This window comes from Gossypium hirsutum, chromosome D01 (assembly GCF_007990345.1).
Source record: "Gossypium hirsutum isolate 1008001.06 chromosome D01, Gossypium_hirsutum_v2.1, whole genome shotgun sequence".
Taxonomy (NCBI): domain Eukaryota; kingdom Viridiplantae; phylum Streptophyta; class Magnoliopsida; order Malvales; family Malvaceae; genus Gossypium; species Gossypium hirsutum.
The window spans coordinates 57,528,395-57,543,374 of NC_053437.1; the positions used below are offsets into that span (position 1 = coordinate 57,528,395).

The 14,980-nt window shown below is 37.9% G+C and overlaps 1 protein-coding gene across 1 annotated transcript; it reads right to left on the minus strand.

Moving 5' to 3' along the window:
• Positions 1-68: 68 nt before the first annotated feature.
• LOC107922335 (peroxidase 43-like) lies at positions 69-2,162 on the minus strand. Its single transcript, NM_001327201.1, is given in 4 exon segments — positions 69-717; positions 1,115-1,277; positions 1,364-1,546; positions 1,637-2,162. Coding segments are annotated over 4 exon segments (972 nt in total). The 5' UTR covers positions 1,841-2,162; the 3' UTR covers positions 69-295.
• Positions 2,163-14,980: the final 12,818 nt, after the last annotated feature.

Genomic DNA, 14,980 nt, shown 5'->3' on the forward strand with positions numbered 1-14,980 from the left:
AACTTGTACTAAATTCACCGTAGTTCACTGGAAGTGTCGAGAGTCGAAACATTTGGTTTGCGTCGGACTTTATATAACGCTTAGCTTATATTTCAAGCGACGGTTCCATCGTTTTATAAACTTGGAAACCATACAATTAATACAGAAATTAATTTGTCAAGTACATTAAAATTCCCAAATGTCAACTTTAAAACCATAATGTTGACAATAGTGTATACAACGTAAATTAATGCATGTATTTGCTAGGAATTAACCAATGTGTAGTGATGACATTATATTTGCAGTATAATTTGATTCAATTGAAAGCTGTACAAACACGCCTGATTTCTCCTTTGGACCCTGTTTTGACACCAATTTGGCCCATCTTCACAATGGAATCAACGAAATCAGATTCAAAAGATGGTCCAAAAATAGGAGTGAGGATTCCAAAATAGGAGTCAACTACCATCCTGGTAGTTTCATCGTCGTATAGCCTGGCATCAGATTCCAACACTGCAAACCCATTCCTGATGTTGTCAAGTATCTGTTTATCAAAAGTCCGCTCACTGCCTCGATCCATTGGTAACCTCACATTCACGTCTCCATTCTGTGGGCAAATGGATTGCAGCTGTGGTAAAAAATCAGGGCTTATTGCAGGGTCTGAACCCCCAGCAGGTGAGAATTTGTAAAGCCGTTTCGTCATGAAAAAACAAGCTGTCGTTCCAATTGTATGCGCCGCTGCATGCATTTTCATTGGAAAAACAAAATAGCATTAGATGCTCAAGAGTCAAAAGTGGAGGACCATCATTCATAGTTGTAGATTCATTATTTAATTGGCACAGTCAACAAAGTGAAAAAAAGCTTCACTGAAACCTTATCTATCCTATAGTAAGTATGACAGGCTATTGTTCATGAATCTAGCCTGGAAAGGAAAAAAAAACCAAACAAACTTGAAAACACCAGCATACCTGCCTAGCATGGCCCTTAATTAGTAACATACATACATACATACATACATATGTAAGTATTCCTAAGTCATGATATATCAGTTGAGTTCCTACTGCAACCATGAGATCATCAAACCTGCATGAGAGAGAGAGAGAGATAGAGAGATAGAGAGAAAGGGGTAATTTACCGCTGAGAAGCACAAGGTCTTTCTCAGAGAGCCCTTTCTGAAGAAACTTAGCCTTAAGTTGCTGGATTGAGTCACTAACATCTGGCATGTTAGCCGCCAGAGAAACATCCGAAACCCTTCCATCTCTACGCCCTGTTGGAACTTCATATGATGGTCCATTTGCCTATATGCCATACATACATAGAAGCAATCATTAAATGTTGAGAGAAGAAAACAATTTATATCCACAAATGAAATATATTCATATACCAAAGCTATAGCATCTCGAGCTGCCAAGGCAACTATATCAGCACAAGAAACCACTCCCGGACATGTAGCTTCCAACTGAGCTTTGGCTTGCTCTATCACTTCAAATCCCCCAACTCCTTGGTGACCAAATGCATGCCTCTCTGCTTTTGGACCATTTTCTATCAGGATTGAACCATCACAGCCCTGATGATATCACACACACATTATATGTAATGAGAATCCTAACATAATGTTAATGGAGAATGAAGAAAAGAGAGAGAAAGAGAGAGAGACCTCAACAAAGCAGTCATGGAAATGGAGCCTGAGCAAGACAGGAGGGATGTTGGAGATAGACTGAGCGGCATTTCGAACAACGCTGGACACAATGGACTCAGCATCTGGGCATGTGTTTGAATAGAACCCCACTCTTAGTTGGCCTTGAACAACTCCAATGGCAAAAAATGGTAGCAAAAGGAAAACAAAACCCATTGTTTTCATGATGTTAAATACACCGTATAACAGTGATAATCAACAAGACGATGTCCTCAAAGATGAACAAATATATATATGTATATAGTCGCTAAAAACAAAAAGAAGGAAGAGGAATTTAAGTAAGCGGCGGAAGGGTCAGCAGCTCTTAAGCTGACAGCTTCTGGGATAAAGAAGCCAATGTGTCAACTCTCACCCAAAATTTGCATGTGCTTTCTCATTTTTTCTACTTCTACTTATACTACTCCCAATCCCAACTCTTTTTTTTTTTCTTTTTAAATTCCATCTATATGCAAATATATCTTTTTAATATATGATTCCATATTTATATGAATCCAAGATTTAGCAACACTTTTTCTTATATAGATTCATAGCAGTTATTATTTTTATATAAGAAAAGAGTGTGATTCAATGGAAATTATTGTTCATCATGATACATTCTCGAAGAGTTCCCAATTATTAAGGCCAACTATCTTTCACAACTACCAAAATATAAATGCATTCTACATTTGTTGAGGAAGGGCCCAATTCGTTCTAATCCTTTTCCTATGAGAGGATGGAATTTGGGGAGAATAATTTTTTTTCTAAATTAAATTAAAACATAATTTTAAAATTTTAAACAGATACAAATATATTATCAAATTCTTGCACGTATTTATTTTTGTCAACCCAATTCTTCAGAGAGTTGATTTTCGTATCCATTTATTATTATTTTAAAGTAACGGATGAAGTTGGAAGCTGTCAAAGAGATTGGCAGAAAAAGGAAAGAGAAAAATGGACTTAATCGAACTCAAAACATGGGTGTCCCAACCCAAAGGGACCATACAGCACATGCAATGAAAGTTCCCTAAGAAAAACAAATTGGTGAGCCATTTGGACGTAAGTGTTTAAGTTGGAGATTTTTTTTCCAATACATAATTTAGTCTTTGTAAGTCACTTTTCCATCTGAATAAAATGGTAATTCTGAGTTGCATGGGTGAAAATTGGATGGCTAAGTTTGTGTCTTTAAATCAGGTTTTAAAATGGTAGTCTTAATTACACGTTATGTGATGGAATGAAATTGTCTTCACTCGTTGTCCTTGTTGCAAGCTTTCTCTAGAATCTTGAATTGTTTACAGTTATTCTTTTTGGCCAAATGCTTCTTGGATATCCTTAGAAGCTGGTAAATTGATTGAAGTGGTATTGCATTCATATGCTTTGACCGACAGTTGTTTTTTTTTTAAAGAAAAGATAAATGACATAAATCAATTGTTTAAAAGCATCGCTCGCTTTTTCTTTTTTTAAAACCTCTATGATTTTGTTTGGAGCCGCATCAAGAACCTATAAGCTTCACTTCCATGTTAGACTCAGTTTGGCTAATTGATCCGCAATTATGTTGTGTTCTCTAAACACATGTCTGATTCGCCATTGTCCTTCAGATCTCATAATTCGCTGGACCCTTCTAAGCACAGTAATATCTGAATTCTCTAACTGGATATCAATCAAAGCCTGGACCACATCAGGATTATCGGTTTGAATTGTTGCTCGTCTAAATCCTCTATTTAACAGTACAAGAAGCCCATCCAGGATAACCCATATTACAACTTCAAAAGGTGATCATTTCCCCAAGTAGCAATTAAATCCTAAAATTCAATTTCCAACTTGATCCCGCAGCACACCTCCAGCAGAAGGATTCCCTGTATCTCTAGCCACTGCACCATCAGTGAATAAATGGACCCACGTATCGACATGAGAATTAAAGCTCGACCTTAGAGTATTTATCTTGTGACCATTGTGTTGTAATTTGAATTGTTGAACCCTACTAATGAAGGCTTTAACAACTTCGATTGTCGACCAAGTAACATTCTGGAAGATGAAAAAATTTCTATTCTTCTAGATACACTAAGAAATTAATCCAAAAAGACACGACCAAGTAACGCCACGATCTTGCACTCTCATATGGCAACAAAGGTTAGAAGATAACCAAACCTAAAAAGTATCAGAAAAGAACCTTTGTTGTTGTTCCGTTGGTATCACATGCATCCAAACTTCCTTTGCTGTTGGGCAATCTCGAAGCACATGGGTAATATCCTCAAATCCATGTCTACATATAGGGCACGAACTGCTATATCCAATCCCTTGCCTTTTACGCTCCGAATTCGTTAGAAGTCTCTGCTTAGATGCTAACCAAAGGAAGAATCTCACTCTTTGTGGTCCCTAATACTTCCATGTATTCTTCCAAAAGTCCTATCTAGGGTTCTAAGTATCATCTTTTAATGACTAGTAAGTACTATGTACTGAAAAGGAGCCTGAGGCCGAACAAGCCCAAATCACCCTATCTGAACCCGAATTAGGATGAGGAGGTGGGATACTAACAATACGATTGATCGCTTCATCATACAACCATATACAAAATAAATCCAAATTCCAATAGACGTGACCAAATCCCTTAGAGTGTAATCCATGTCAAGATTAGCATAAAAGGGGATTTTCGAACTTAATGGACCAATACTTGGGATCCAGGAATCTTTCCAGCAACAAATATTAGCACCATCTTCAATGGACCAAGCTAAGTTCTCACGAAAAAGAGGCCATACCTTAGAGAGGGACTGCAAAAAATGCGAACATTGACTCCTGGCAATTGAATCTGTAAGTTGCTCTTTCCAACCATGTTTTGAACAAAAAACATGAACCCACAATCTGTTACCTGTGGAGACTAATTTAAACCAAATCTTCATAAGAAACGACATATTTTGATCATGCAAATGTTGAAATCCAAGACTACATTGAGACTTAGGTTGACAGATGGAGTCCCACCCTACTAATAAATTTTCGGATGGCCACTAGAACTCTCTCAAATAAACTGCCCTACTAAATATTCAATCTCTGCACAAATTCCCTTCAGTATCAACTTAGACTACATGAAATAGTTCAAAATGGAAAGTAGAACAGACTATGCCAGGGTTATTCTACCAACGATGGATAACTTCCTTGTATCTCAATTTTGCAATTTACGCCTCACCTTTTCAACCGTAAAGCTCAAGGTACTATTAGTAACCCTATCATGCAGGAGAGGTACCCCTAAATAAATACCAAGGTTCTGAACTTCTTGAAAACCAAACATTAAAATAATACAATTACTTACATCATCTTCATTTCCTTTAGAAAAGTAAATATTACTTTTCCGAATGCTGATCTTGTGTCTAGAAAACTCACAGAAATGGTTCAAAACATTTCCAAATAAATGGGCTTGATCAATCTCTACTTTGCAAAAAATAATCAAGTTGTCTGCAAAGAACAGATGGGAAAGCACAAGACCCGTTCTTGAGAGATGAATTGGCCTTCACCTACCAACATCGATTTCCGATCAAATAGTACAACCAAGCCATTCTATGCACAGAACGAAAAGATATGACGATAATGGACATCGTTGTCGAATCCACCTAACCGACTTAAATTTTTAAGTAGGAGCTCTGTTCCATAAATTCTACATAGAAGAATAAAATATGGTCGACATGATCAATTTTCAAAGAAAGTTAGGTATCCTAGCATCTTACAAAGAAGCACCAATAAATTCTCAACTCACTTTGTCATAAGTCTTTTCCAAATCCAGCTTAATCACCATCCAATTTTTCCCATTTCGTTTTCTCCACAAGGAGTGGATAACTTATTGGCTATAATAATGTTATCTGAGATATTGCGTCCAACAATGAATCCAGCTTGCTCATGTGATATAAAATTGGGGAAAACCAATTTAAACCGATTTGAAATCATTTTTATCACTAGTTTATACAAGACAAAACTTATACGAATGAGGTAAAATTGGCTAAAGCTATCAGGATAGTTTTTTTTGGGATTAGAACAATCAGGGTATTATTCAGTTCTGGTTCAATGGGATCACCAGCAAAGATCCCCTGTACCCAACCACAAATAACACTACCAACAATATCCCACTGGCTTTGGAAAAATATGCATGGTAACTATCACTTCCCGGAGCTTTCAGTGAGCCATATCAAATTAAGCCCTCTTAATCTCTTTGTTTGTTACCGGTTCCTCCAAGAAAGCAATGTCCGAAGAATTAAGGCGTAGAAAAATATTAGTTAGAATGTCCCTCACAAGCTCCGAAATTTCACTATATAACCTCTAAAAAAACCCACTACCTCTTTTTGAAAAATACTCTAATCAAAACACCATTCTCCATTATCAAGGTACAATGCCATGATACAATTAAACTTTCTTCTCTATACCATACGACTATGAAAAAAATTGTATTTCTGTTACCCAGTTGAAGCCAGTTGCACCTTGCTTTTTGTATCCACAATAGCTCATCGTGGTTAAGCACATTTTCCAACTCATCACGAATCTCCATTTCTTGTTGGACTAAATGGTTAAAATCAGAATGATCTAAAGCCTCTTGGATATTGGAAAGTGTCTTCATGAGATACCGTTTACGGGAACCTAAGAATCTATAAACATTCAAATTCCTCTCTTTAATATACGAGGTAAATTCAGTAAGAGATTCAGCCATAATACTCGCATAGTTCTACTTATTTTTGACAAAAGTGGAGAAATTAGCATGCTTCGCCCACCCCATTAGGAACCTGAAGGGTCTTTCTCTAGCCAAACTGAGGTCCGGTCTAGTATTAAGGAGAATAGGTTCGTGGTCAGATTTAATGTGCGAAAGATGAGAAACTAAACACTGCGGGAAAGCTATCACCCATGTGTCATTAGCTAATGCCCAGTCAAGTCTTTCAAAAGTACCACCTCTTTGCCAAGTAAATGATGGATCAATGTACCCTAAATCCTACAATTCACAAGAATCAACAAAGTTGTCAGAAAGATTACATCTCTTTCCGAGGACACGATAACTTTTTTTTTATCATAAGGTGAGAGAATAACATTGAAATCACCCATTATTAATCATGGAGAGGAAATATGCGGTAAAACAAATTTTAATCCATCCCAAAGTAACCTCCATTTTCTTCTATCAGGATGACCATAAATAAAATAAAGAAAATGGAATTAGCAGGAATACTATCAACAACACGAAGAAAAATGAATTAAGGATGATTTTGGATAATTCAAATCTGAACAAAATCCTTTCAACCCACTAAGATACCTCTTGAAAAGCTAATAGCTTCAACACTGTGAGAAAAATTAAACCCCAATCTGTCAATAATACAATTTTCTTTTTTATCGCTTAATCTCGGTTCTAGTAAACACAATATCCAAACCAAATGGCACTTATATTCAAGAAAGACTCGGAGAAATTTATTGCAGTGCACCATTAATAATTCCACGAAAAAAATTTAGATCTAAAACCGTATACAAAATTTAAAAAAAAAAAACCTTATTGTCCAAGAGGGTCAACTCTGGTCAATTGCTTTTCTATTCTTAAAGAATTGTCTGTTTCAATTTCTCCTTGTTATGAGTTGAAATAATCTCGGCCAAGTGGTTCATTGACTACGCAATGAGACTTATGAACTTCCAACATTTTTGAAGCGGCTGTTTCGGCCATAGTTAATTTTATTAAGTATTTTGTGACACGTCCATCTCTAATTTTATCACCAGAACCCCTACCAGCTGCGCGATCCACTCTCTTCTCCGAGACCAACCCAATATTCCCTTCCACCTGAAAGTCGGCATTTGGATTCTTATTTTCTTTGAAAATCATCGCCGTATGTTTGCTAGGGTCAAGACTGCCAACAATCACCGACGCTACAATGCCCACCATTCCTTCCATTACTAAGTTTGTAGTAGAAAAAGATCCTGGAATAACTCTACTAGTTTTGTTAACTAACCGATTCCCCGAACTATCAGACCCGTCGTCCACAACCAGACCTCCACTACTGAAATCAGTTGTAGAGGACTACTACTGCTCCGAGCTCTCCATTACCTTATCCAAAAGAGAAGAGGCTTTAACTCCTAGTGATCCATTAAGGTCCAGTCCATTTCTTTTCTCCCTTAGGCCCTCAGAGAACCTATCATCTACAATTCGAAATCCATTAGTCCTCTTGCTAGACGAAACAGGTCCAATAGACGACCTACTAGCAACACTATTAACTCTTACCGGACCTACCATGTTCCTAAAGCCCAATTCATTAAGTTGACCTTTATCTAATTCTCCACTCCCCAATTGTCCGCCGTTGTGTCCAAAAATCTCATTACTTTGGTGGGGCCCATTAGAGATTCTTTTGCCTTTACTTCGTCGAATATCAGTTGATTCATTTATATTACTAGGAAGAATTCCCGCCTTTGATTCCATATCGGTTAAGTCCCTAAAACAAAATCCCCCTTATCATTCACCAAATTTTCAGCGTTCACCTACGAGTTATCCCTAAACTTTCGCCTAGATTTTCTTTCTACTAGTATCCACGACCCGTATGTTTCACAATTTTTCCCTATATTGTCCACAGCCATACTGTGATTTTCCGATATAATTTCGGATGGTGAAGGTCAGAGGTCCTAATGGTGCAAGCTTTCTTTGCAAGGGCATATCTTCCACAATAAAAATATACCATTGCTAAGAATTCATATTCAACTCTTTGGATTTTGCCATTAATTAGAATTTGCAATATCAGTGGCCTATCTAAATTCACATAGATAGGAATTTGGGCAAACCAACCTCTTGCTCTATTATCAGTGTTCATGTCCAATTTGGCCACCTTCCCAACTATTCCCCTTATTTCCACCAAAATCTTACGCTTATACAAATATCCTGGCAAGCCCAAAAGTCTGATCCACGATATCACCATATTCGAAAATGCTTGTGTCAGATTAAAGGACATCATTCATGGTTGCACTGTCAAGTATTGACCAAATATAATCCAAGGACCTTCTCATAGTCAAGCTTGTTTTGGAATTTGGTAGGAAGTATCCATTTTCAATATTCATTAGATGAAATGGTGAAGAGGGCTTTCATAGGCAATTAAATTTATTCTACAAAATTGAATACCCAATATGATGACCCAGAAGTTTTAAGATCACGGTGCTATCAAAAACCTAATGAGAATTTGATGGATCCTATCCGAGAATTTAATAGAATGAATGTCATTCACATTAATAGACTTTTGAATATCTCATTCCAGCAAATTAAAGTCCTCTTTCTCCTCAAGACTATTCTCACCAGAAATGGATGAATGACCTATTAGTTTATCTTTCCAAACGATTGGTTGTTTAGCAATTGGATCAACCATCTGTTAATTGCTGAAAACGAGTTGAATTTTACTTAAGAATTTACAGTAACTTACAGCAGAAAAGAATAGTAGACAAGAAGAAGAAAGAAAGAAATAGGAAAAAAGTATGACAAAGAAAATACATAGATAATAATTTGAGAATAAAAGAGAAGAACTTATTTATTTTTATTGTGTCCTCCTCAACACCCTCCCTACTTATATAACAGAGTCTTGGAGCTGTTATAATCCATAAAAATCAGAACTACCTATATATTTACAGGCAGCAAGACCGAAACCAACCAAATCATATGTTTTGATTTGTTTCCAAACTCATCGTATTATTCAAAATAGAAAAAAATAACAAAAACTAGTAAAATGAGTACGTAACAACTATTCCCCTCGTCGACAGGATCCTTAACCTCAAGGATCGAAGGTTGGGGAGTGACATCACAGATCAGCCAAATCTTCCCAGGTAGCATCCTCTTGAAACGAAGTTGCCCATTTAATCAACACCTCGGTCGTTACTTGGTTTCCCTTATTTACCAATCTCCTATCTATAATCCAAACTGGCTCTTTTGGAAGGGTCTCATCTCAATCCATTACTGGTAGGACAGGTTGAATTGGTTACTGTTCAACATGATGTTTAACCTAGGACAAATGGAAGGTTAGATGCACTCGTGAGTCCGGAGGTAGTTGGAGGCGGTAGACGACTTCCCTAATCTTGGCAGCATTTTTCTTACAGTCTCTCGTTGTTGAAGGCTTCGATCTATATATGCCACACCTGGTGAACTAGCTAAATACGGTAGATGATGTGGAGGTGCCTGCCCATATAAAGCTTCATAAGGCGTCTCCTTGATAGCATAATAGAAAGTGGTGTTATACCACTATTCAGCTAACGACAACCAACAACTTCATTTTTTTGGTCGTTCCCCAGTCATGCATTGTAAATAAATATTGAGGTACTTTTTTAGGGCTTACATTTGTCCATCTGTTTGTGGGTGGTAAGCAGTTGAATGGTGAAGTTTTGTCCCAAGCTTAGTGAAAAGTTCCTGTAAAAAATTACTGACAAAACCCTTGTCCCTGTTGAAAACTATGGTGTTCGAAAGACCATGGAGTTTGAAAATATTATCTAAGTAAGCTTGAGCAACTGTTAGAGCCGAGTATGGATGGTCCAAAGCCACGAAGTACTCATATTTTGTTAAACGGTCTACTACGACCCATATGGTGTCCTTCCCCTTTGAAATTGGCAACTCGTCTATAAAGTCCATGCTTACATCTACCCACACTCTAGTAGGTATCAGCAGTGGCTGCAAGAGTCTCAGTGAAGCTGATGGATTATATTTGTTCCTTTGCCAGACACCACATTCTCTCACCCACTTTTTTATGTTTTTGGATATCCCTTTCCAATAGACCCAACTGATATGAAAGAAAGTAAAAAGCTCTTTTTGTATTTCTAGATCAGATCCCACCATCAACATCCCTTTTCTCCTAAGACACTAACCATCCCATGAGTATTTTGGATGGGAGCTAGGATTTTGTTGCAATTAGACACACAACTTACTTAATTGTGGGTCGTGTTTATATGAATTTTTCATACCATGCCACAATTTTGAGACAATAGAACTTTTCACCATTCAAAATAATTACTTCGGGGAGTAGTCAGGTTACCGAGAAAGAGCATCGACTACTATATTCCTACTCCATTTCTTGTACACAATATCAAAACTATATCTTAGCATTTTGGCCACCCAGCTTTGTTGGAAGGGTGTGATGGCCTACTGGTCAGAAAAGAAACGAATGTTTTGATGGTCGATCCGGATATTAAAATGTCGACCAACCAAATACTGGTGTTGCGCGGAAGCGTGTGAAAGAGTAAAATTATTGTACTGAAAAATCACACTAAGTTCAATTCCCAGGAAAGAGAGGTGGATCACGAGGATCGCTTACATACCAGATCTTTCCTAGCCAGAATATCCCTCTATCGTAATTTAATAGCACAATAAATCACTACAATGACACTTGCAAAATATGCAGAACAAAAAAATAAAGAACACTAGAATTTTAACGAGGTTCAGCAAATTTTTCCTACGTCCTCGGGCACTACCAAATATATTTCACTCCAAAAATACAAGTGAAAGTTTACAAATAGGGAGAGAGAACAATTGCCTTAAGTAGAGAATGACAAGTGTGGGATGAAGAAAGTAAGAAATGGTTAGGCCTATTTATAGTTGAGGTTTAAGGATCAACTTGCAATGTCCCTATACAATTAGGGACCAAAATTGCAATTATCCCATGCCAACTAATCTTACTTTCTACTTTCGGTGCCTTTCGGTGCCAACTTTCTGCCACTATTCATCTTTGAAAAGTCAAAGATTGTAGGTATCCAATAATCTCCACCTTGAAGATTTGATTAGGATAATCTTATCTTCACACAATTCTTTCTACCTTTGACAACAATACTTGATAGTGCCTTCTTCAACTGTTAAACTTGCAGGATATTGATCAAGTTCAAACAATGTTCGAACTTGGTTGTTGTTACCACCTTGGTCATCATATCTGCGGGATTATCTGCAGTCTTGATCTTCTGAAGACAAATTTTCCCCTCTTCAATAATTTCCCGCACAAAATGGAATCGTACGTCGATATGTTTTGTTCGTGCATGATAGACTTGATTCTTTGCTAAATGAATAGCACTTTGACTATCACAATACACGTTAATATGCTCCTGAACCAACCCCAAGGTTTTAGCCATACCTTGTAACCAAATAGCCTCCTTTACAGCCTCTGTTACAGCCATGTATTCGGCTTCTGTGGTTGACAATGCAACTGTAGACTGTAGTGTAGACTTCCAACTTATTGGTCCTCCAGCAAGTGTAAACACATAACCGGTGGTTGATCTTCGCTTGTCCAAATCACCGGCATAGTCAGAATCAACGTACCCAATAACACCTTTACCAAGTGTATTATCCTGCTTGAACAGTAATCCAACATCCACGGTCTTCTGAATATACCGTAGAATCCATTTCACAGCTTGCCAATGTCCTTTTCTAGGATTATGCATATACCTGCTCACTATACTAACTGCCTGTGAAATGTCGGGTCTTGTACACACCATTGCATACATCAAGCTACCCACTGCATTAGAATACGGAACTTGCAACATGTATTCTCGTTCCGTATTCGTCAAAGGAGATAGTTGTGCAGAAAGCTTGAAATGAGAAGCCAACGGGGTACTTACAGGTTTGGTCTGCTCGTTCATGCCAAACTGCTGTAGTACTTTCTTCAAATACTGCTTCTGAGACAAGCTAACTCTGCCATGAGCTCTATCTCTACATATTTCCATGCCGAGAATCTTTTTAGCTTCTCCTAGATCTTTCATCTCAAACTCGAGATTGAGTTGATTCTTCAATCTTTCAATCTCAACTTTGCTCTTAGATGCTATTAGCATATCATCAACATATAAGAGCAAGTATATGAAAGTTCCTTCTTGTAGCTTCTGAAAATACACGCAATGATCAAATTTACTTCTTGTGTACCTTTGCCCTTTCATGAACTGATCAAATCGCTTGTACCACTGCCTCGGAGATTGCTTCAATCCATAAAGCGACTTTGTCAGTTTGCAAACCCAATTTTCTTTTCCAGCAACCTTGAATCCATCTGGCTGAGTCATATAGATTTCCTCTTCCAAATCACCGTGTAAAAATGCGGTCTTCACATCAAGCTGAACTAGTTCAAGATCATATTGCGCAACCAAGGCTAGCAAAATCCGAATAGACGAATGCTTCACAACTGGAGAAAACACTTCATTGTAGTCTATTCCTTCTTTCTGAGCGTAACCCTTTGCTACCAATCTAGCCTTGTATCGAATTTCATTTTTACCAGGAAATCCTTCCTTCTTTGCATATACCCATTTGCATCCAATTGCCTTCTTTCCCTTGGGCAGTCTCACCAACTCCCAAGTCCTATTTTTATGAAGAGACTGCATTTCTTCATTCATAGCTTGCTTCCACTTTACACCATCAGAGTTACTTATTGTTTCTGTGTAAGTGGAAGGAACATCATCATCTGCAATTGGAAGTGCATAGGCCACCATATCATCAAAGCGAGCAGGCTTACGAATCTCTCTTCTTGGCCTCCTATATGCAATTGAATCTTGTTGCTGTAGAAGTTCTTGGGTCGAAACTTCATCATCATTTGTTCTTTCAATATTAGCTGGATCATCATTAACCTTTTCAAACTCCACCTGCTGCAAAGTACTACTGGTTTTGTCATCCTTTTGTGAATCCTCGTTCTTCATCATGGTTGATTCATCAAAAGTTACATCTCTACTGAAAACAATCTTCCTTGTATCAGGACACTAGAGACGGTATCCTTTTACACCACCAGTTATACCCATGAATAATACTTTCTTTGCTCTTGGGTCTAACTTAGATTCTTTTACATGATAATATGCAGTGGAACCAAAAACATGTAAAGAATCATAATCAGTAGCAGGTTTACCAGTCCACATCTCCATAGGAGTTTTTCCATTTATTGCAGCTGATGGCAATCGGTTAATTAGATGGCACGCATATGTAACTGCCTCAGCCCAAAATTCCTTGCCCAATCCAGCATTGGACAACATACATCGAACTTTCTCCAGTATAGTCCGATTCATGCGTTCTGCCACCCCATTCTGCTGTGGTGTATCTCGAACAGTGAAGTGTCGCACAATGCCCTCATCTTGACATACTTGTAGAAATGGATCATTTTTGTACTCAGTACCATTATCTGATCGAAGTCGTTTGACCTTTCGACCTGTCTGAGTCTCCACCATCTTCTTCCACTTCAGAAATGCATCCAAAACTTCATTTTTTCTTTTCATTAGATACACCCATACTTTTCTTGAATAATCATCAATAAAAGTGACAAAATAGTGCATACCTCCCAAAGAAGCCACTTTGGTAGGTCCCCACACATCACTGTGAACATAGTCCAGAATTCCTTTCGTATTGTGAATTGCTGAACCAAATTTTACCCTCGTCTGCTTGCCCAGAACACAATGTTCACAGAATTCCAATTTGCAAGAATTTGCACCTTTCAACAAGCCTTGCTTCGCCAAAGTCTGCAAAGCTTTTTCACCAGCATGTCCCAATCGCCTATGCCATAACCTGGTAGCCTCTGAATCTGCATCTTTCGCAGAAGCTGTTGATGTTGATCCAATAACTGTACTTCCATTTAAATAGTACAAGTTATTTCTTCTAGTGCCTTTCATCACCGTCAATACCCCAGCTACTACCTTTAGTAATCCATCTCTCAAAGTGATTGTGAGCCCTTTAGATTCTAGGGCCCCTAATGAGATGAGATTTTTCTTCAAGCTGGGTACATAGCGAACATCTGTCAGAACTTGGATTGAGCTGTCATGGTTCTTCAATTTGATTGTACCTACACCCATTGTCTTACAGGCACTATCATTGCCCATAAAAACAACTCCGCCTTCTAGTTCTTCAAGACTAGAAAACCAGTCCTTATTAGGACACATATGGTAAGTACATCCCGAATCCAATATCCACTCATCCGTTTGACATACCATTGCCATGCCAACCAAGCTAAAGTCTGACTCCTCATCATGCTCCGCTACACATGCATTAGAAATAGACTTGCCCTTTTGTAACTTAGGACAATTCTTTTTCCAATGCCCTTTCTCACGACAAAAGGCACATTCATCTTTGGCGGGTCTCCCTTTGGACTTACCCCTTCTACCAGGTTTGCTGCTGTGTGAACGACCTCTTACTGTTAAGACTTCTGCAGTTGTATCTCTGTGATCTCTTTTATCTTTCTTTCGAGTCTCAGATCTATACAACGCACTACAGACTGCATCAAATGTGATTGAATCTTTCCCATGAAGCAATATGGTGGTAAGATGATCATATTCATCAGGAAGGGAATTCAACAACAATAATGCCTTGTCTTCATCTTCAAATTTCTCATCCAAATTTAGCAAGTCTGCTAAAAT